Consider the following 23,359-nt stretch of genomic DNA (forward strand, 5'->3'; position numbering starts at 1 on the left):
ACATTCAATCAAGAGGAATGGGAGCTCGTGAAAGAGGTCTGCACCATCCTGCAACCATTTGAGGAGGTGACTGTGGAGATAAGTGCAGACAGGTACCTTGGACAATTGTTTTTTTCTCTACTACTATTCAGTCACTATTATACATTGCAGAAACAACACATATGATTGACAAAACTAAATTGAAAAAAGCAATATGCTGCATAATTTTTAAAAATCCTAATTTTAAAAGTTGCTGTTTTCTCTCCTTCAGCTATGTCACAGCCTCCAAAATGCTCCTGCTTTGCAAAGGTCTTCAGTGGGTGACAGCCCAACACCAACTGACAGTAACTGTGCAGAAAGTAAAGTAATTGGTTGCGGCTCTTTGTTCAGCCATGGACTGAAAATTTCTGCGTGTGGAGTTCAACACTGTCCTCTCAGGTGGGGTTTACATTAGACCGTATCAGCGGATCATCAGATTAACGTTTTTAAAAACGATTAGCGTGCACACAGCAACGCCAATACACGATTCACGTGCACACAGCAACGCCAATACACGGATACGCTAATCACATGACTAATTCGGCATGTAAGTTGAAATGTGTCAGTGCGGCTCATCGCTTCCTCCTCAGCGGCTGTGCTCCAAATCACTCCGCCCTGAACAGCGAGTGCCCTCTGGAGTGCTCGAGTGTAGTGCACGAGCAGTGATTCGGGACTGAGCCGCTGTGCGCAAGTCACTTACCACTTGCAAGTGGAAGGATGGCAAGCCTAAAGACCATCATAACTACACAATGGGCAGTATTTGCATCAGTATTTGCAGTATTTTCATACTTTTATACTCTTTAATGAAAGGTGATACAAGGCGGAAGTCCGCGCCGTTTTTCAGCAGTCGCGTCACATGACCAACGCCAGCGAATCAGGAAGGTGGATGTCACAGTGACATTGTCCAATGACGATGCCAGCTAGAGCTCAGCACAGCGTATCTGCGTATTCTCAATGTTTACACAGCACCGGATCAGACACGATCTGGATTGAATACGTGGACCCTGGCGGATTCCTGTTTCCCGGCGTTTTAATGTAAACGGACAGTGCATCCGCGAAGAAAACGAGACAGATACGGTCTAATGTAAACTTGGCCTCAGAAACCACATTACTGGATCCTAGGTTTAAAAAGCTTGCATTCAGTGACAACAGAGCTGTTGACGAGGCACTTCAGAGAATAACTGCCGCAGCAGCAAAATGCACCTCCAGCAGCCAGCCAGCTCCACCATTAGAGGGCCAAGTGGAGGAGGAGCCACAAACTTCTGCTGCGTGGAGGCTCTTTGATGTAAGAGCTACAGGAGATGCTGCAAGGAGAAATACTACAGCTGATGTTATAATGGAGATGTGATGTTATCTTCAGGAAATGAGATGAGAAATTTTTATTTTTTAACTTTGATCAAAAACACTTCCACTGTTGAGGTATTTATAGATTTATTTTTAGAATGTACTTACACACACACACACACACACACACACACATTTCCCTTCTGCTTTTTCATTTTATCCTTGGGCATTTTTTGATCATTTTATTTTTACTGCTTGACCATTTTGTAGTTTATTAGATTATTATGGTTTCAGAATGGGATCAGAAATGTAAACATAATGTAAGTAAACTATGTGCAAATATTACAACAAATTCAATATAAAAGATGTTTTAATTACAGTTACAGAGAATGGATGGATGGATGGATGGATGATCAGATCAATTAATCACTTCAGAATCCTGTTCATATATGAGAGAGAGAGAGAGAGAGAGAGAGAGAGAGAGAGAGAGAGAGATGTGTTCATTTAAACTATCATTGGTAAGATTGTTCAAGTCTATACGCCCTGTAGGAAATACACTCACACACACTGTTTGTTTCAAATCTCTTCACACTGAATAACAATTTGCTAACATAGCCAGGCCCCTACTTACACATTACAAAAAAGGAGCCCGGTCTTTAAAGCCACGCCCACTCTCTCTGCCACACAGAACCAGGAAGTTCATTTCAAAGAAAACAAAACTCAGCAGAAAGTTCAGAGTCTTTCTCTCTCTCAGTACAGGAAAATGGCAGAGGCTGGTATTTCAGTAGATCATTTTTCTGTGGATCAGTTCAGCTGTCCAGTGTGTCTGGATCTCCTGAAGGATCCTGTGACTATTCACTGTGGACACAGTTTCTGTAAGGTGTGTATTAATGGCTGCTGGGATCAGGAGGATGTGAGGGGCGTCTACAGCTGCCCCCAGTGCAGAGTGACTTTCACCCCAAGGCCTGTTCTGTGCAGGAACAACATGCTGGCTGAAGTGGTGGAGAAACTGAAGAAGACTGAATTCCAAGCTGCTTCTCCTGCTCACTGTTACGCTGGACCTGGAGATGTGGAGTGTGATTCCTGCACTGGGAGAAAACGTAAAGCCACTAATTCCTGTCTGGTGTGTCAGGCCTCCTATTGTGAGGATCATCTTCAACCTCACTATCAGTCTCCTGCTTTTAAGAAGCACAAGTTAGTTGAAGCCTGTGCAGAGCTCCAAGAGGAGATCTGCTCTGAACACGACAAACTGATCGAGATCTTCTGTCGTACTGACCAAAGCTTCATCTGTTATTTGTGTACGATGGATGAACATAAAGGTCATGATACAGTTTCAACTAAAGCAGAAAGAAATGAAAAACAGGTGAGAACTGGACATCATTCTTCTTTTCCAAGTCATTTTATACAAATTCTATTTCTAATCTAATTTCTATTCAGTGGATTTAATTGGTTCTCTGACTGTCATTCTCTGTGAAGTAAATTTTTATTTCCAGTCAAACAGTAATATGTAAAGAAATGTTAGAGGTCAGACCAGTCAGCCTGCTTTAAACAGCCAACACCCAACAACCTTCTTCCAGCATTTTACAGCTAAAGTGCTCACGTGACTGTGTTAAAGCTCTGTAACTGGAGATCATATTTCATAACATTTAATGATCTACAGGTAAAAAAAAAAAAAAGTATCTTTCTGAATGTGAGTGGATTTGTGGTCCATTTCTGAAAACTTCTTTGGGATGAATGATCCCGATTCTGGAAAGTTCAAATCTCTGCAGAGATTTTGGTCAAAACTCAGCGTTAATGTCAACATTCACTAGATTGATGAAGTTTAATCCCGATGTTCACTGATGATTCCTTTAATCCGGTGGAATTGGGTGTGGTTTTGAATGTACACACAGCACCTTAAAGGCGTCGTGCGGTAATTTCAGCAATCAGGCTATATCATGTGTCAAAATGTCGGGTTTGCTGGGTTATTCAAGCCCCTCGGTTTCCCGCGATCTCTGTCACGATGCACCCGCTACAAGCATTTAAAGTTGACGCGCACAGCCAAATTTAGGCAGCCAGCCGTTAACTAGGTCAACTTATGTGTGACGTCATACCAGTAACCTCCCTTGGGTGATGCTGGCCTGTCGCCATGTTTTCTCTATAGCGTGCGTTTACCAGAGTTGTTTACATTGCGGATTTATTCAGTTTGTGGATAGTTTTGAACACTCAAAACACTATGAAATGATGTATTAATATTCTGTGATACAAAATGCCTAATCGGTGTATTGTGTTTGGCTGTAACAACGAACACTGAACACTATTTGTGACTGTTGTTATCAATGGATCTGATTTCAAGGTCATGGCTAGGTATTGATAGAAAATAAATATTTTTTAAAAACACATTGTGGCAGCGGGGGCGTGGTCAAGCGCCGGTCTGTGACAGGAGGGCAGAGCCAGGGAAGGTGAGTGGCAGAATCACTACACCTGATAGTAATTAACCTGCGTTTTGTGTGTTTTCCCAGTAACCGCACCCTATTTAAGGAGGCAGAGGGAGAGCTCATCCTCGGACAAGAACACAGTGTGTGTTTCGCTATCAGATTAAAACTGGCGGTTATACTGAAAAGTCTGGCAATAAAAAGCCTATTTGCATCTGAAGCGTTGTCCTGCCGTCCTCTGTGCTCCACCCACACTTCAGAGAGCTCTACAGTGGTGCCAAAACCTGGGACAAGGTGGAGCACCAACCTCACAGCCCCATGGAATCCTCCCCATTCGTGGACCTGGTCCACGCCCTCGCCACAGCTCAGCAAAGCCAGCACCAGGCACTCGTCACGCTCCGAAAGGAGCAAGAGCGGCGCTTCGAAGCCCTGGTGCTGGCCCAGCAGTAAGATCGCGAGGCGTTCCGGCATCTCCTCGCATCGGCGGGGTCCACCAGCGCCCCGGCCCCGTCTCCCCTCACCGTGACCAAGATGGGCCCGCAGGACGACCCCGAGGCGTTTCTCACATTGTTTGAGCAGGTCGCCGAAGCCTCGGGGTGGCCGATGGAGAGGCACGCCTCCTCCCCCTCCTGACGGGAGAGGCGCAGCTGGCCGCGCTACAGCTCCCCGCCGACCGGCCTATGCGGACCTTCGCCGGGCCGTCCTCCAGCGCGCGGAAGCGCTGGCGCTGTTGTTCTGGCGTGCGCCCCACGCGCTGGAGGACGGCCCAGCGAAGGTCCGCGTAGGCCAGCTGGCGGGGAGCTGTAGCGCGGCCAGCTGCGCCTCTCCCGTCAGGAGGGGGAGGAGGCGTGCCGCGCACTGCTCCATCGGCTACCCCGAGGCTTCGGCGACCTGCTCGAACAATGTGAGAAACGCCTCGGGGTCGTCCTGCGGGCCCATCTTGGTCACGGTGAGGGGAGACGGGCCCGCGGCCGGGGCGCTGGTGGACCCCGCCGATGCAAGGAGATGCCGGAACGCCTCACGATCTTCCTGCTGGGCCAGCACCAGGGCTTCGAAGCGCCGCTCTTGCTCCTTTCGGAGCGTGACGAGCGCCTGGTGCTGGCTTTGCTGAGCCGTGGCGAGGGCGTGGACCAGGTCCGCGAACGGGGAGGATTCCATGGGGCTGCGAGGTTGGTGCTCCACCTTGTCCCGGGTTTTGGCACCACTGTAGAGCTCTCTGAAGTGTGGGTGGAGCACAGAGGATGGCAGGACAACGCTTCAGATGCAAATAGGCTTTTTATTGCCAGACTTTTCAGTATAACCGCCAGTTTTAATCTGATAGCGAAACACACACTGTGTTCTTGTCCCGGGATGAGCTCTCCCTCTGCCTCCTTAAATAGGGCGCGGTTACTGGGAAAACACACAAAACACAGGTTAATTACCGTCAGGTGTAGTGATTCTGCCACTCACCTTCCCTGGCTCCGCCCTCCTGTCACAGACCGGCGCTTGACCACGCCCCCGCTGCCACACACATGTTTTAAGTGTTTCTATGTATCAACCATTAATTGTACAAAATGATTTTCATACATTTATGTATTTGTCATATCTTTCTTTGTCACATGAAGTGTTGTCTTGATAACATATGTGGCACATAATTTTAGCAAATGGATGACAGAAGATTAATTGAAAGATTTATGCCACAGAGCTGCCTTTAACTAATAATCACTTATTACTGACGATTGTACGTTTACTAAACAATACAATACAAAGCTCAATACTCCCAGCCTATAACATACTGAATATCAAGTTAAAATCAACCGCAATAAAAGGAAAATGATGAAAACTGGAATATCAAGGGGTCTACTGTATCAGAAGGCCCACTGCATTTCGCGAGATCGCAAGCTGTCAAGTTGCTAGAATTCAATCTTTCTAGCTATACTTTCATCCCCTACAGCTATCAGTATTACACATAATCATAGATTAATCACACAGCATTCTAATTCAAGTGAAAATGGTCTTTAAAAATACACACAAGTAGTGATTTAGTCAGAGAAACCAACCAAAACAGGTCTTCTTCATTCTCGTCTTCGTTTCTGTCGTCGTCAGAACTGTCCTCATTTTCTTCTGAAGATGAGCGCTCAGGTTCAAATCTGTAAGGCTGGATACCACCAGGACATTCAGCTGTCAAAATCTCTACTTGTGGGCCATTTTCTTCTTCTGTATCGGTAAAATCAAAGCTAATTTCCTCAACATCGCTCCTATTTTCTGGTGTGTCTGCCATTGCAACTGCACCGAGTGGTTACTGGTATGACGTCACGCAGCTGTTCCATTGACCGAGAGGGGGCGCTGCGAACGCGGGAAATTTCAAGTGATGGGCATGACCAAATAAGAACCGATTACAACCGCGGGAAGCTTTTGAAAAATCGACGGTCAATTTATTTCGAATCTCGAAAGCAGTCTGGTGTAGAATAATGCGACTTTTATCACCACTGCGTGACGCCTTTAAAGAAGTAAACCTGACTATGACTCTGGATTTTACTGCTGAACAAATAAATAACTCCCATGAATCCAGATGTGCACTGTGCATGTCTCCCCCCTCTAAACTCACTGAGAAATAAAAGGGAACAGTGATGACGCGCACTGCTCTCAGATCAGTCTTCTTCTGTCAGGTTTTATGGCAGTTTACAAGCAGAGTGTATTACCGCCATCTACTGGACCGAGGTGCAATCAAATGGATGTCATTTCAAAGAAAAATTGAATAAAAAGGAAAAACAACGCAAAACAACAAACTAAATTCTATTTGCTAATTTTGTTTCTTTGATAAATGGGTGATTCTCATGAAGACCTTCACATTAAAGTTTTTCACCTCATTTTCAGTATTTTTTCAAGTTGAGAGCCTAAAAGTGTGAACTTTACTGTTTGTTTGTTTGTTTGTTTTTTAATGGAAAAATATTTTAATGGAATTGTATTCTTATTTGAGGCTTACATGATCCAGAATAAGTCTCATCACCGTTACAGTAAATGATGAAGCTAGATCACGAGTTAAAAACATTTGACAATTTATTTCAAATTTCCACAAAATATCCCATTAAATAAACAGCACAGTCCATGACAATTACTTTATTTTTTTTTGACATTTATTTATTGCCCTCACAGTGCATGGTAATGAGAATATTGAGTAATGGTAATGAGATACTCTTGGCTAATTTCACAAATAACCTGAAATGCTAGCAGCCTATAACTTTGCCACATGTTAAAGCCTTATATTGTGATAATAATCATAAAATAATGTTTTATTTTTAAAAGTAATGAGTATTAAACCATACCGGTAATGATAATAGACAGTGTAACTGAGGACAGATTTAGCAACATTAACATAAATATCACAAAGTAGAGAAGAGTGAGCAACTGACCTTGTCTCCATTTTGAATCTTATATCTGAAGTGATGCATCATGGGACAGCTGATCAATTTAAAGGCACAGTGTACTTTTTATAGGGGGGTGAAATCGTGAAACGGTAATGAGAAACATTTGGTGCGGACACAGTTATTTTGTTTAAAATCAAGTACCTTTTTTGTTCAACACAAAAAATATTAATATTATGCATAAATATAGATGTTTTAAAATAACTTTACACTGTATTTTTTATATAATTAGGAATTTTTATATGATTTAAAGTAAACATTAAAAAAAGGGATGCGGAGACATAACGGTAATGAGAATTTCCATAGATTTTTTTGTTTAATTGATATAAAAATTAGTTTATATGATGATGAAAACCATTTGTCCATACAGTGCTCCCTATTTTCTTTACACAAAATATCAAAGTTTATGTGAATTAAGTATTGATTTTGGACAATGCGTCCTGGACATGTTCACTGCAGCTTCATGAGAATCACCCAAATGTTATCATAGCACAAGTGATGTTTTCTGATCTAGGCTCACCTAATAAGGTGTCTAAAGAAAAGGCTTTCTTGACTGCGTTCACTTCCCTCTTCAGTTTTTCTCTTTGTCTGTAGAATTTTAAGCACCTTAAAAGAACATGATCTACATCCTCTCTCACTCCACAAAGTTCACATTTTCCAGATGGATGTTTGTTCACAACGTATAAGCTGTTATTTAATCCAGTATGGCCTATTCTCAGTCTTGTAAACCAAACCTCCTCCTGTCTGTTTGGGTAACTCGGTTTGTTACTTGAGATCTTTTTGTACAGTGGTGCTTGAAAGTTTGTGAACCCTTTAGAATTTTCTATATTTCTGCATAAATAGGACCTAAAACATAATCAGATTTTCACACAAGTCCTAAAAGTAGATAAAGAGAACCTAGTTAAACAAATGAGACAAAAATATTATACTTGATCATTTATTTATTGAGGAAAATGATCCAATATTACATATCTGTGAGTGGCAAAAGTATGTGAACCTCTAGGATTAGCAGTTAATTTTAAGGTGAAATTAGAGTCAGGTGTTTTCAATCAATGGGATGACAATCAGGTGTGAATGGACACCCTGTTTTATTTAAAGAACAGGGATCTATCAAAGTCTGATCTTCACAACACATGTTTATGGAAGTGTATCATGGCACGAACAAAGGAGATTTCTGAGGACCTCAGAAAAAGCGTTGTTGATGCTCATCAGACTGGAAAAGGTTACAAACCATCTCTAAAGAGTTTGGACTCCACCAATCCACAGTCAGACAGATTGTGTACCAATGGAGGAAATTCAAGACCATTGTTACCCTCCCCAGGAGTGGTCCACCAACAAAGATCACTCCAAGAGCAAGGCATGTAATAGTCGGCGAGGTAACAAAGAACCCCAGGGTAACTTCTAAGTAACTGAAGGCGTCTCTCACATTGGCTAATGTTAATGTTCATGAGTCCACCATCAGGAGAACACTGAACAATAATGGTGTGCATGGCAGAGTTGCAAGGAGAAAGCAATTGCTCTCCAAAAAGAACATTGCTGCACATCTACAGTTTGCTAAAGGTCACGTGGGCAAGCTAGAAGGCTATTGGAAAAATGTTTTGTGGACGGATGAGACCAAAATAGAACTTTTTGGTTTAAATGAGAAGTGTTATGTTTGGAGAAAGGAAAACACTGCATTGCAGCATAAGAACCTTATCCCATCTGTGAAACATGGTGGTGGTAATATCATGGTTTGGGCCTGTTTTGTTGCATCTGGGCCAGGACGGCTTGCCATCATTGATGGAACAATGAATTCTGAATTATACCAGCAAATTCTAAAGGAAAATGTCAGAATATCTGTCCATGAACTGAATCTCAAGAGAAGGTGGGTCATGCAGCAAGACAGCGACCCTAAGCACACAAGTCGTTCTACCAAAGAATGGTTAAAGAAGAATAAAGTTAATGTTTTGGAATGGCCAAGTCAAAGTCCTGACCTTAATCCAATCGAAATGTTGTGGAAGGACCTGAAGCAAGCAGTTCATGTGAGGAAACCCACCAGCATCTCAGAGTTGAAGCTGTTCTGTACAGAGGAATGGGCTAAAATTCCTCCAAGCCGGTGTGCAGGACTGATCAACAGTTACTGGAAACATTTAGTTGCAGTTATTGCTGCACAAGGAGGTCACACCAGATACTGAAAGCAAAGGTTCACATACTTTTGCCACTCACAGATATGTAACATTGGATCATTTTCCTCAATAAAAAAATAACCAAGTATAATAATTTAGTCTCATTTGTTTAACTGGTTTCTCTTTATCTACTTTTAGGACTTGTGTGAAAATCTGATGATGTTTTAGGTCATATTTATGCAGAAATATAGAAAATTCTAAAGGGTTCACAAACTTTCAAGCACCACTGTATATTATATAAGTGTCTACCTTTCTTCTCCTTATCCCATTCAGCTTGCCATATGTTAACTTTGTTTAATGAGTACCTTAAAGTGCATATCACGGGTAAATTCAGGAGCAAGATCAATGTAATTCTATTTTATATTAAACTTTGGTCAAATATCTCTAACATTCTGCATTTTTTTTTTGTTTGTTTTTTACCTTGCGCAATACCAGAAAAATTCAGTTGAAATCAAGTCATCTGAGGCGAATTGGTCCGCCTCTGAAAAAATTTGGCATTTGAATTTCCCGGCAAACATTGATTTTCGTGATGTCATCTGTGGGACACCTCCCTCTGAATCCTACATCAGCACTGGTTTGTTTCTGAGAAAACGACCTGGTGGATTTCTGCAAATTTCTTCAATGTTATCGCGTAATTACAATCCCGATTCCAAAAAAGTTGGGACAAAGTACAAATTGTAAATAAAAATGGAATGCAATGATGTGGAAGTTTCAAAATTCCATATTTTACTCAGAATAGAACATAGATGGCATATCAAATGTTTAAACTGAGAAAATGTATCATTTAAAGAGAAAAATTAGGTGATTTTAAATTTCATGACAACAACACATCTCAAAAAAGTTGGGACAAGGCCATGTTTACCACTGTGAGACATCCCCTTTTCTCTTTACAACAGTCTGTAAACATCTGGGGACTGAGGAGACAAGTTGCTCAAGTTTAGGGATAGGAATGTTAACCCATTCTTGTCTAATGTAGGATTCTAGTTGCTCAACCATCTTCTGTCTTTTTTGTCATATCTTCCATTTTATGATGCACCAAATGTTTTCTATGGGTGAAAGATCAGGACTGCAGGCTGGCCAGTTCAGTACCCGGACCCTTCTTCTATGCAGCCATGATGCTGTAATTGATGCAGTATGAGGTTTGGCATTGTCATATTGGAAAATGCAAGGTCTTCCCTGAAAGAGACGTCATCTGGATGGGAGCATATGTTACTCTAGAACCTGGATATACCTTTCAGCATTGATGGTGTCTTTCCAGATGTGTAAGTTGCCCATGCCACACGCACTAATGCAACCCCATACCATCAGAGATGCAGGCTTCTGAACTGAGTGCTGATAACAACTTGGGTCGTCCTTCTCCTCTTTAGTCCGAATGACACGGCGTCCCTGATTTCCATAAAGAACTTCACATTTTGATTCGTCTGACCACAGAACAGTTTTCCACTTTGCCACAGTCCATTTTAAATGAGCCTTGGCCCAGAAAAGACGTCTGCGCTTCTGGATCATGTTTAGATACGGCTTCTTCTTTGAACTATAGAGTTTTAGCTGGCAACGGCAGATGGCACGGTGAATTGTGTTCACAGATAATGTTCTCTGGAAATATTCCTGAGCCCATTTTGTGATTTCCAATACAGAAGCATGCCTGTATTTGATGCAGTGCCGTCTAAGGGCCTGAAGATCACGGGCACCCAGTATGGTTTTCCGGCCTTGACCCTTACGCACAGAGATTCTTCCAGCTTCTCTGAATCTTTTGATGATATTATGCACTGTAGATGATGACATGTTCAAGCTCTGCAATTTTACACTGTCGAACTCCTTTCTGATATTGCTCCACTATTTGTCGGCGCAGAATTAGGGGGATTGGTGATCCTCTTCCCATCTTTACTTCTGAGAGCCGCTGCCACTCCAAGATGCTCTTTTTATACCCAGTCATGTTAATGACCTATTGCCAATTGACCTAATGAGTTGCAATTTGGTCCTCCAGGTGTTCCTTTTTTGTACCTTTTAACTTTTCCAGCCTCTTATTGCCCCTGTCCCAACTTTTTTGAGATGTGTTGCTGTCATGAAATTTCAAATGGGCTGATATTTGGCATGAAATTTCAAAATGTCTCACTTTCGACATTTGACATTTGATTGTGAACACAATATCAGTTTTTGAGATTTGTAAATTATTGCATTCCGTTTTTATTTACAATTTGTACTTTGTCCCAACTTTTTAGGCATCAGGGTTGTATTAAAATGGTTAACAGATGTATCGTAGGAGGGTGTAGCAACACCAATCTTGATGGGATTAGTACTCATCGTTTTCCAAAAGACCAGACAATGAGAGAGAAATGGGAGCACTTGGGCTACGTTTACATTAGACCGTATCTGTCTCGTTTTCTTCGCGGATGCACTGTCCGTTTACATTAAACCACCTGGAAAAGCCGGGAAACGGGAATCCGCCAGCGTCCACGTATTCAATCTAGATCGTATCTGGTCCGGTGCTGTGTAAACATTGAGAATACGCTGTGCTGAGCTCTAGCTGGCGTCTCATTGGACAACGTCACTGTGACATCCACCTTCCTGATTCGCTGGCGTTGGTCATGTGACGCGACTGTTGAAAAACGGCGCGGACTTCCGCCTTGTATCACCTTTCATTAAAGAGTATAAAAGTATGAAAATACTGCAAATACTGATGCAAATACTGCCCATTGTGTAGTTATGATTGTCTTTAGGCTTGCCATCCTTCCACTTGCAAGTAGTAAGTGATATGCGCTGGGATCACACACACAGCGGCTCAGTCCCGAATCGTGGCTTGTGCACTTCACTCGCGCGCTGTGTGAGCTGCGCAGGGCCGGAGTGCGCACCCTCCAGAGCGCACTCGCTGTTCAGGGCGGAGTGATTTGGAGCGCAGGATGCCTGCGGAGCCGAGCGTATCCGTGTATTGGTATTGCTGTGTGCACGGCTAACGGTTTTAGTGTAAACGCGAATCGTTTTAAGAACATTAATCTGATGATCCGCTGATTCGACGTAATGTAAACGTAGCCTTGGTCTACACAGGCTGTGCACTGAAACTGTGCAAGCTCTCGCAGCCTGCTGGCGCTTCCGCAGATGACGTCACGATTCTGGCTCCAGACTCCCTTGGGATTTTCCCAGACGTGTTTTGTTATTTTTTTCTGCTGTAGACAGATGGCCTTGTGCAAAATTACCCTTTTGGATGAGTGGGTAAAGGGACATACTTTCATATAAAAAAACGAAATGTTTCAAAACATTAATGCCCTTTTTGCATTTCTCAATTATTTTCTGAATATGTTCCTTAAATGTTAACTTGACATCAAACCAAACTCCCAAGTACCTAACAATATTAACTTGATCTAAGGACTGGTTATACAACTTAAGCTCTAGTGTGGGACTTACTCTTTTCTTTGAAAAACAAATACATTGAGTCTTTTCTACAGACAGATGTTAGAGAAGTTAACCCCAACTCTTACTTCTATTGTTCTGCCTTTTAGGCAGTCTCTAATCCAGTTAAACATCTTGCCACCAATACCCATCCTATTCAGCTTAATTAACAACCCCTCCTTCCATAGCATAGCATACGCTTTCTCTATATCAAAGAATGTTGCTAAAACTGATTCTTAATTGACTTCTGCTTTCCTTATTTCATCTTCTAAACATACAATAGGGTCCATTGTAGTACGTCCACTACGGAAGCTGCTCTGGTGTGGGGAAACAAGACCTCTTTTTTCAATTTCATACACTAGCCTTCTAGTGATCATTCTTTCCATAATCTTACATAAATTGGATGTTAATGCTATTGGCCTATAACTTTTAACTTCAGTTTTATCCTTCCCTGGTTTTCCAATCGGAACCACTACAGAATGTTTCCAACACAAAGGCAATCTACCTTGCTCCCAAATCTTATTAAAAAGACTTAAAATTACATATTTAGCCACGTCATTGACTTCATTAATCATTTTATAACATATATACCATCTTTCCCTGGTGAAGGGTTCCAAACCCCATTTAATGCTCTCCTAAGCTCAAATAATGTAAAATCCTTATCAAGTACACTCTCACTTATTACCTGCTTTTCCAGTAATCCTTTATTCTCATCTATTATTTTAACTCTCCAAGACAATTCTTCATTAGTTAAGTTCTGTGAACTATGAACCTTAACAAAACTTTTCGCAAGCATCTCTGCTTTCTCTTGATTAGTTACTGCCTTCACATCATTGTTTTTAATCACTGGTAAGGAAAACTCCCTTCTAATGCCTCCCATCTTTTTAATCACGCCCCAAGTATCATCCACTTTGACTTCCGCCCTATTTTAGGACAGAAATCACGCCAATATTTCCTTTTAGCTTCTCTTATAATTCTTTTAACCTTTGAATGTGTTTTTTTTTTTTTTTTTGTTCCATTACTGTAAATTGGTATAGGAATGGTTTGATTTAACAATTTTGAAAGCTTTATTTCTAGCTTTAATTGCTTCCTTACAATCATTTGACCACCAAGGTACCATTCTCTTTTTCCTCATCCCAGAAGATTTGCCAAGAACCTCTTCTGCTGACTCATAATATATTTGTAATGATTGAGTTTAGGGCGGCACGGTGGTGTAGTGGTTAGCGCTGTCGCCTCACAGTAAGAAGGTCCGGGTTCGAGCCCCGGGGCCGGCGAGGGCTTTTCTGTGTGGAGTTTGCATGTTCTCCCCGTGTCCGCGTGGGTTTCCTCCGGGTGCTCCGGTTTCCCCCACAGTCCAAAGACATATGGTTAGGTTAACTGGTGACTCTAAATTGACCGTAGGTGTGAATGGTTGTCTGTGTCTGTGTCAGCCCTGCGATAACCTGGCGACTTGTCCAAGGTGTACCCCACCTTTTGCCCGTAGTCAGCTGGGATAGGCTCCAGCTTGCCTGCGACCCTGTCGAAGGATAAAGCGGCTAGAGATAATGAGATGAGATGCTTGAGTTTAACTCATCAACATCATTACTCATATCTGACATTATTCCCATCAGCCTACCGCTTGCCTTCATGCTATATAACCCCCAATTTGCTTCTGTCATTTTCCATCTTGGAAACCAATTTTCTTCAAGTCACACATTTTGATTTCTAATACTTAACCAAATAATATAGCAATCACTACCAAGAGAATTTTCATTAACCTCCCACTCACTTACCCCTGCTATCTGATCAGATACTATTGTAAGATCTATTGCTGATTCTGTTCCATGAGATGCATCAAAGCTAGTGTTCCTTCCATCATTTAAACAAACCAACTTGTAATCATCCATAAACTCCTCAGTAGTGCTCCCATTTTCATCCACCTTAGTACCTCCCCACAGAGTGTTATGTGCATTAAAATCTCCACACAATACTAACTTTCCATTTATCCCCTCACACATAACATCTAGCATCTCTCTCAAGATTCTTTTACCAGGGTTATAAAAGTTCATAATTTTAATCTTAGTTTTACTGACCTAAATCTCAACCAGAACTGCTTCAACCTCTTTATCTATATTTAAAGCTCTGTAATTAATCCCCTGCTGAATAAATGTGGCCACTCCACCTCCTGCAGTATCCCTGTCTTTACGCACTGCTAGGTATCCATATATTATTAAATCAAGTGATGATTTTAACCAGGTTTCCTGTATACAGATAATGTTTGGTTTAACAACTTGTTCCTCAATAAAGTGTTTTAGTTCCTGACCATTAGCAATTAAGCTCCTGGCATTCCACTGTAGAATAGATAAAGTCATTATTAACTGCCACATGGTGCTTGACTATCAGATACCCCTAATACCATATTGTGAATGGAATCAACTGACAATTCATGAATCTCTAGATACTTTTCCGCTGCTTTTTAAATTATTTTAATTCTATCAATTCTACTTGCTACTTGGGCTGAGCAATTAACCACTTCCACCATAAAAGCAATGAAATTTTTCTTATCCATAATTAAAGTCTCTTCAGTTACTTTGCAGCATTTCAGAGTCGTTTGAGTTTGACTCGGGGGTAAAACTACAGGAGTCATACTTCCTTTAACCCTTGATATTGCTTGGTCTTCTTTGTCAACCTTTTTAATAGCTTTGGCATAAGTAACGCTCTCTTTCACCTTAACACTTTGCACTTGAATTGCTCTTTTATACATCTCGCACCCTTTCTAGGCCGCACTGTGTTCACCTCCACAGTTACAGTGCTTGATTTTTGTTCCTTCCTCACATTATTCATGTTTTGCCTCCACATCTAGCACACCTAGGTTTTGACTTGCACACAGAAGAAATGTGTCCATATTGCTGACATTTAAAGGCGTCGTGCGGTAATTTCAGCAATCAGGCTATATCATGTGTCAAAATGTCGAGTTTGCTGGGTTATTCAAGCCCCTCGGTTTCCCGTGATCTCAGTGTCACAATGTGCCCGCTACAAGCATTTAAAGTTGACGCGCACAGCCAAATTTAGGCAGCCAGCCGTTAACTAGGTCAACTTATGTGTGACGTCATACCAGTAACCTCCCTTGGGTGATGCTGGCCTGTCGCCATGTTTTCTCTATAGTGTGCGTTTACCAGAGTTGTTTACATTGCGGATTTTGTGGATTTATTCAGTTTGTGGATAGTTTTGAACACTCAAAACACTATGAAATGATGTATTAATATTCTGTGATACAAAATGCCTAATCGGTGTATTGTGTTTGGCTGTAACAATGAGCCCCAGCCAGGAATTGCCTTACTTCCCAAGCCACCTTTACTAGCTTTTTAAAAACATTTTCACAAAACTCCAATTAAACCTCCATGATCTTGCAATATTATGTACAACACCCCATGTCGCTTTTAGTAGGTCTAAGATCATCATGGGAGAGCAAAATAGATCTATAGGATAGAAACCAAAAGGCCAAATTTGGACTTGTGTCCAAATTTTACAGTGATTTATGCCACAGAGCTGCCTTTAACTAATAATTATCACTTATTACTGACGATTGTACATTTATGTGGCAGCGGGGGCGTGGTCTAGCATCGGTCTGTGACAGGAGGGAGGAGTCGGGGAAGTTAAGTGGCAGAATCACGACACCTGTTGTTAATTGATGTGTTTGTGTGTCTTCCCAGTGACCGCGCCCTTCTTAAGGAGAGAGAGTGAGAGCAGAGGGACTCTCTCCACAACCAGACAGCTGATGTGTGTGCGTGTGTCTGCGTGTATGTTTGCAGCTGAAAAGCTGAATAAAGAGAGTTTTTGTGAACTCGGTTCTGTCCTGCCGTCCTTCTGTGCTCCACCCATTTACATGAACTGCCACAGTGGTGCTGAAACCCGGGATGAGCACAGAAGACAACAGCCCCATGGAGTCCTTCACCTTCGCCAACCTGATCCACGCCCTCGCCACGGCCCAACAGAGCCAGCACCAGGTGCTGCTCGCCCTCCGAAAGGAGCAAGAACAACGGTTCGAGGCCCTGGTGCTGGCGCAACAGGAAGATCGTCGGGTGTTCTGGCACCTCCTCGCGTCGGCGGGGTCCACCAACTCCACCGCCGCGGGCCCTTCCCCCCCCACCCTCACGAAGATGGGCCCGCAGGATGACCCCGAGGCATTCTTCATGCTCTTTGAGCAGGTAGCAGAGACCTCGGGGTGGCCGGTGGAACAGCGCGCGGCGCGCCTCCTCCCCCTGCTAACGGGAAAGGCGCAGCTGGCCGCGCTACAGCTCCCCGCCGACGGCCAGCTGGCCTACACGGACCTTCGCCGGGCCATCCTCCAGCGGATGGGACGCACACCGGAGCAACATCATCAGCGTTTCCGCGCTCTGCGCTTGGAGGAAGTCGGCCGGCCGTTCGCGTTTGGCCAGCAACTCCGGGACGCCTGCTGGCAGTGGTTGAGGGCCGACAGCTGCGATGCCGAGGGACTCATCGACCAGGTGGTACTGGAACAGTTCGTCGCGCGTCTACCAGTGGGAACCGCAGAGTGGGTCCAGTGCCACCGCCCGGCGTCACTGGATCAGGCAATCGAGCTGGCGGAGGATCATCTGGCGGCTGTCCCGACGGCAGGACAGCAGACGACCTCTTCTCTTCTCTCCTCTCTCTCTCTCTCTCCCCTCCTCCTGTGTCTTCTCCTCGCCCCATTCCCCCACCGTGGAGATGGGGGCCGGTGCCACCTCACCCAGCCCCCCGCACCCGCGGTGCCCTTCCGTGTCTTCCTTCTGTGTCTGTCTCTCCCCCCCCCCCCAGGTGAGTGAGCCCCAGAGCACTAGTGCAGAGAGGAAGCCCGGGCCGGTTTGCTGGCGCTGCAGGGAACCGGGCCACCTCCAACAGCAGTGCTCGATAATGGAGGTGGGCGCGGTGGTTCGGATCCCCAATGCGCCAGGAGCCGCCCTCAATCGGGCCGGAGCGTATCGCATACCGGTGAGTATCCAAGGGGCTACATATCAGGCGTTGGTGGATTCGGGCTGTAATCAGACCTCAATCCACCAAAACCTGGTGCAAGACGAGGCATTGGGGGGAGCACAATTGGTGAAGGTGTTGTGTGTGCACAGGGATGTTCACAACTACCCTTTAGTGTCGGTCCACATTATTTTCAGAGGGGAAAAATTTATAGTGAAGGCGGCGGTTAATCCTCGCCTTACCCACTCTTTAATTTTGGGGACTGATTGGCCGGGATTTCGGGGTTTAATGACACACTTAGTCAAGAGTGGGTCCTGCCATTTGACAGGGGGAGGTCCCGGTGTCGCTTTGGCGGGAGCAGCTGTCACAGAGCCGTCTACGTCATCTCCGCGCCAGAGTGAGGAGCCGCCGGCTCCTCCTCTCTCTCTTGGGGAATCCCTCGCGGATTTCCCGTTAGAGCAATCGCGAGACGAGACTCTGCGGCATTCTTTTGACCAAGTGAGAGTAATCGATGGTCAAACGCTCCAGCCGAACGCCACCCCGTCCTTCCCCTACTTCGCGATTATGAAGGATAGATTATACCGAGTGACGCAGGACACTCAAACTAAAGAGTGAGTCATGCAGCTTTTAATTCCGAAGAGCCGCCGGGAATTGGTATTCCAGGCGGCTCACTTTAATCCCATGGCTGGACACTTGGGGCAGGATAAAACACTAGCCCGAATAATGGCCCGATTCTACTGGCCGGGGATTCGCGGCGATGTCCGTAGGTGGTGTACGGCATGCCGCGAATGCCAGTTAGTAAATCCAGCGGCCATTCCAAAAGCGCCTTTGCGCCCTCTGCTGTTAATCGAGACCCCATTCGAAAGAATTGGGATGGATCTCGTCGGGCCATTAGATCGGTCAACACGAGGGTACCGCTTTATATTAGTTCTGGTGGACTATGCAACGCGATACCCGGAAGCAGTGCCTCTTCGCAATATCTCAGCACGCAGTATTGCGGAGGCGCTCTTCCGCGTCATCTCCCGAGTTGGAATCCCGAAAGAGATTCTGACTGATCAAGGCACCTCGTTTATGTCACGAACACTGAATGAACTGTATGGGTTATTAGGTATTAAGCCGATCCGCACCAGCGTGTATCACCCACAAACGGACGGCTTAGTGGAACGGTTTAATCGCACCCTTAAAAACATAATTAAGAAATTTGTAAGTGAGGATGCGCGTAACTGGGATAAATGGCTCGAACCCTTGTTCTTTGCAGTGCGAGAGGTCCCCCAAGTCTCCACGGGGTTCTCCCCGTTTGAATTATTATATGGGCGTAAGCCGCGCTGCATTTTAGACGTGCTGCGAGAAAATTGGGAGGAGGGACCTTCACCAAGCAAAAATGAAATTCAATACGTTATTGACCTGCGTGCGAAACTCCACACACTCACACAACTAACCCAGGAGAATTTGCGGCAGGCTCAAGAACGGCAAACCCGCCTGTACGACAAGGGTACGCTCCTTAGAGAGTTTGCACCGGGAGAGAAAGTACTCGTACTGTTGCCCACATCGAGCTCTAAATTAGTCTCCAAGTGGCAAGGGCCCTTTGAGGTCACACGGCGAGTCGGGGACATCAACTATGAGGTGAAGTGAACGGACAGGGGTGGGGCGCTACAGATTTACCACCTCAACCTACTCAAACTCTGGAACGAGGAGGTCCCCGTGGCGTTGGTGTCGGTGGTTCCGGAGAAGGCGGAGCTGGGGCCGGAGGTTCAAAAAGGAACATTAGCATCACGTCCCTCTCCGGTCCCCTGTGGAGACCACCTCTCCCCGACCCAACTCGCGGAGGTTGCCCAGTTGCAGACCGAGTTTTCAGACGTGTTCTCACCCCTGCCCGGCCGCACTAACCTCATAGAGCACCACATTGAGACGCCCCCGGGGGTGGTAGTGTGTAGCCGCCCTTACAGATTACCCGAACACAAGAAAAAGGTGGTTCGGGAAGAACTCGAGGCCATGCTTGAAATGGGCATCGTCGAGGAGTCCCACAGTGACTGGAGCAGCCCGGTGGTCTTGGTACCCAAGGCCAACGGGTCGGTCCGGTTCTGTGTGGACTATAGAAAAGTCAACGCGGTGTCTAAATTCGATGCGTACCCAATGCCTCGTATTGATGAGTTGCTCGATTGGCTAGGCACGGCTCATTTTTACTCGACACTGGATTTAACAAAGGGTTATTGGCAGATCCCCTTGACTCCATTTATCCCAGGAAAAAACGGCCTTTTCCACACCGTTCGGCTTACACCAATTCGTCACACTTCCTTTTGGGCTGTTTGGGGCGCCTGCTACATTTCAGTGGCTGATGGACAGGGTCCTCCGCCCCCACGCCACCTATGCGGCCGCGTACTTAGACGATATCATTACTATAAATAATGACTGGCCGCGGCACCTACAACACCTGAGGGCCGTCCTTAGGTCGCTGAGGTGGGCGGGTCTCATGGCCAACCCGAAGAAGTTGCGATTGGGCGGGTGGAAGTACGGTATCTGGGCTTCCACTTGGGCAACGGGCAGGTGTGTCCCCAAATTAACAAGACTGCAGCGATTGCGACCTGCCCAAGGCCCAAGACCAAAAAGGGGGTGAGACAGTTCCTGGGGCTGGCTGGCTATTATCGTAGGTTTATACCTAATTATTCGGACGTCACCAGCCCGCTGACTGATCTGACTAAAAAGGAGGCACCAGATCCGGTCCAGTGGATGGAGCAATGCCAGCGGGCTTTTTCTAAGGTTAAGGCTGCACTGTGTGGGGGCCACTTTTACACTCCCCTGACTTTTCTCTCCCCTTTATGTTGCAGACAGATGCGTTGGACAGAGGGCTGGGGGCCGTTTTGTCCCAGCAGGTGGAGGGGGAGGATCGCCCTGTCTTGTACATTAGCCACAAGCTGTCGGTGCGTGAGGGGCGCTACAGTACCATCGAGAAGGAGTGCCTAGCGATCAAGTGGGCGGTCCTCGCCCTCCGGTACTACCTGCTGGGACGCCCTTTCACCCTCTGTTCGGACCACGCGCCCCTCCAGTGGCTCCACCGCATGAAGGATGCCAATGTGCGGATCACCCATTGGTATCTGGCACTCCAACCCTTTAACTTCAAGGTGATCCACAGGCCGGGGGCGCAGATGGTCGTGGCGGACTTCCTCTCCCGTCAAGGGGGGGGGGGTCGGCTGCGGGCCGGACGGCTGCCCGGCCTGAGTCGGGCTGTGGGGGTATGTGGCAGCGGGGGCGTGGTCTAGCATCGGTCTGTGACAGGAGGGAGGAGTCGGGGAAGTTAAGTGGCAGAATCACGACACCTGTTGTTAATTGATGTGTTTGTGTGTCTTCCCAGTGACCGCGCCCTTCTTAAGGAGAGTGAGAGAGAGCAGAGGGACTCTCTCCACAACCAGACAGCTGATGTGTGTGCGTGTGTCTGCGTGTGTGTTTGCAGCTGAAAAGCTGAATAAAGAGAGTTTTTGTGAACTCAGTTCTGTCCTGCCGTCCTTCTGTGCTCCACCCATTTACACGAACTGCCACAGTTTACTAAACAATACAAAGCTCAATACTCCCAGCCTATAACATACTGAATATCAAGTTAAAATCAACCGCAATAAAAGGAAAATGATGAAAACTGGAATATCAAGGGGTCTACTGTATCAGAAGGTCCACTGCATTTCGCGAGATCGCAAGCTGTCAAGTTGCTAGAATTCAATCTTTCTAGCTATACTTTCACTCCCTACAGCTATCAGTATTACACATAATCATAGATTAATCACACAGCATTCTAATTCAAGTGAAAATGGTCTTTAAAAATACACACAAGTACTGATTTAGTCAGAGAAACCAACCAAAACAAGTCTTCAAGTCGCCGGTCTTATTCATTCTCGTCTTCGTTTCTATCGTCGTCAGAACTGTCCTCATTTTCTTCTGAAGATGAGTGCTCAGGTTCAAATCTGTAAGGCTGGATACCACCAGGACATTCAGCTGTCAAAATCTCTACTTGTGGGCCATTTTCTTCTTCTGTATCGGTAAAATCAAAGCTAATTTCCTCAGCATCGCTCCTATTTTCTGGTGTGTCCGCCATTGCAACTGCACCGAGTGGTTACTGGTATGACGTCACGTAGCTGTTCCATTGACCGAGAGGGGGCGCTGCGAACGCGGGAAATTTCAAGTGATGGGCATGACCAAATAAGAACTGATTACAACCACGGGAAGCTTTTGAAAAATCGATGGTCAATTTATTTTGAATCTCGAAAGCATTCTGGTGCAGAATAATGCGACTTTTATCGCCACTGCGTGACGCCTTTAAAGCATCTAATTCGTGGGGGGATGTAAGGCCTCGCCATATAACTTAAATATCCAATCATGATCCGCTCAGGCATCTTAACCTTATCCAACACTAACAAGACAGACAAACTTGGTCCTTTAGTTCCATTCCTAATTACTGGCAAATGCTTGACTTTGTTGATTTTAACTCCTTTAACATTGCTTTTAATATCATCCTCTAACAAGTCAGTCGATACACCTGATATCACCGCCATTACTTTACCTCTTTCTTCCCAGTCTTGGGCTTTAACGTGTTTCCCCAGTAAAGTTTTAAGCTTCATTAATCCCATTCTCTGATCTCTAGCTTGACAAACAACTAACAGGTTACCATCTTTTTTTTTTTTTTTTAATTTCTTTGCTAACAAATACAAAGTAAGATGGACAGAATGAAACAATACATACACATGACATACAACAGAAGCACTGACGTAACATTAACAACAGTTTCAAAGGCTGGACAATACTACTAATATGTTAATAAAGAGATGTAACAGAACACATGGAGGTCAAATTCAACAAAGATAAACAAGAGCTATATTGCTGTATAGGGGAGGCTGGGTGGGGTTGGTTAGGGGTAATGAATGTGCATGTGAGATGGAGGAGGGTAGGTGGGGGGGATTTGGAGGGGTTTGGGGCCTTGAGTTATGGGTGGAGGGACAGTGTGTATATGTTGGGGGGGAGCGGAGTTTGTGATAGTGAGCACGTGTGTGTGTGTGTGAGTGTATATAAGCAGTGCTGGTCTAGTGTCGGGCCAGGGAGAAGGAAGCTGGATCATAATGAAGGAGAATGGTGGTGGGGGAGTATTATTTTATTTGCTAATCATTTGTGTTCGTAAATTTTTTTTATAGATAGTAATTCTAAAAATAATAGTTATTTAATAGTTAATTACGATTACTACCTGAGCACCTGTTCATGGCTATGGTGCCAGCCGCCCCTGCCCAAGCTAAATCATGATGGGACGACAGAGGGGAGGGGGAGGTACTGCATGAGGCAGGGCTCCGGGCCCGGACGCCCCACACACCGACACCAGCCCCCCATAACCTCCGCACAACATGCCCTACCTATCCTATATATGACTGTATATGACAAGAATGTGTGCCTTCTCTAAAGTGTACTGCATTAAAAGAAGAGGGCATGCAGGGTGAAAACCTGCCCAGATCTCCACCTACACGCCCCCCACACCCTATGTAATCAAAGATATAAGCCTCCTCTAAGATGTATTTGCATTAAAAGAAGCGAGGAGTGCAGCAAAGCACCTGCAGAGGTTTCCCACATGCACTCCTCCCCTGCCCTAGTCTATCATGTTGTTCTTATTGAAGGTGGACAAATGGTGTGTGCTTCCTAATGTGTAGAGCATTTAAAAGAGGATAAGGCACGCTGTGCAATACCAAGAATAGGCAGGTATCAGAGTGCATGC

General features: G+C 45.0%; 1 protein-coding gene across 1 annotated transcript in view; it reads left to right on the forward strand.

The window, feature by feature from the left end:
* Nucleotides 1–2,016: 2,016 nt before the first annotated feature.
* Nucleotides 2,017–23,359, forward strand: part of LOC132864433 (tripartite motif-containing protein 16-like) — a 44,585-nt gene continuing 23,242 nt past the window's right edge. Inside the window, exon 1 of the mRNA XM_060897848.1 lies at nt 2,017–2,665. Coding sequence (XP_060753831.1) covers nt 2,066–2,665 — 600 coding nt within the window. The 5' untranslated portion in view covers nt 2,017–2,065. The remainder of the gene's footprint in view (nt 2,666–23,359) is intronic.

The sequence above is a fragment of the Neoarius graeffei genome, chromosome 17 (genome assembly GCF_027579695.1).
Source record: "Neoarius graeffei isolate fNeoGra1 chromosome 17, fNeoGra1.pri, whole genome shotgun sequence".
NCBI classification, from domain to species: domain Eukaryota; kingdom Metazoa; phylum Chordata; class Actinopteri; order Siluriformes; family Ariidae; genus Neoarius; species Neoarius graeffei.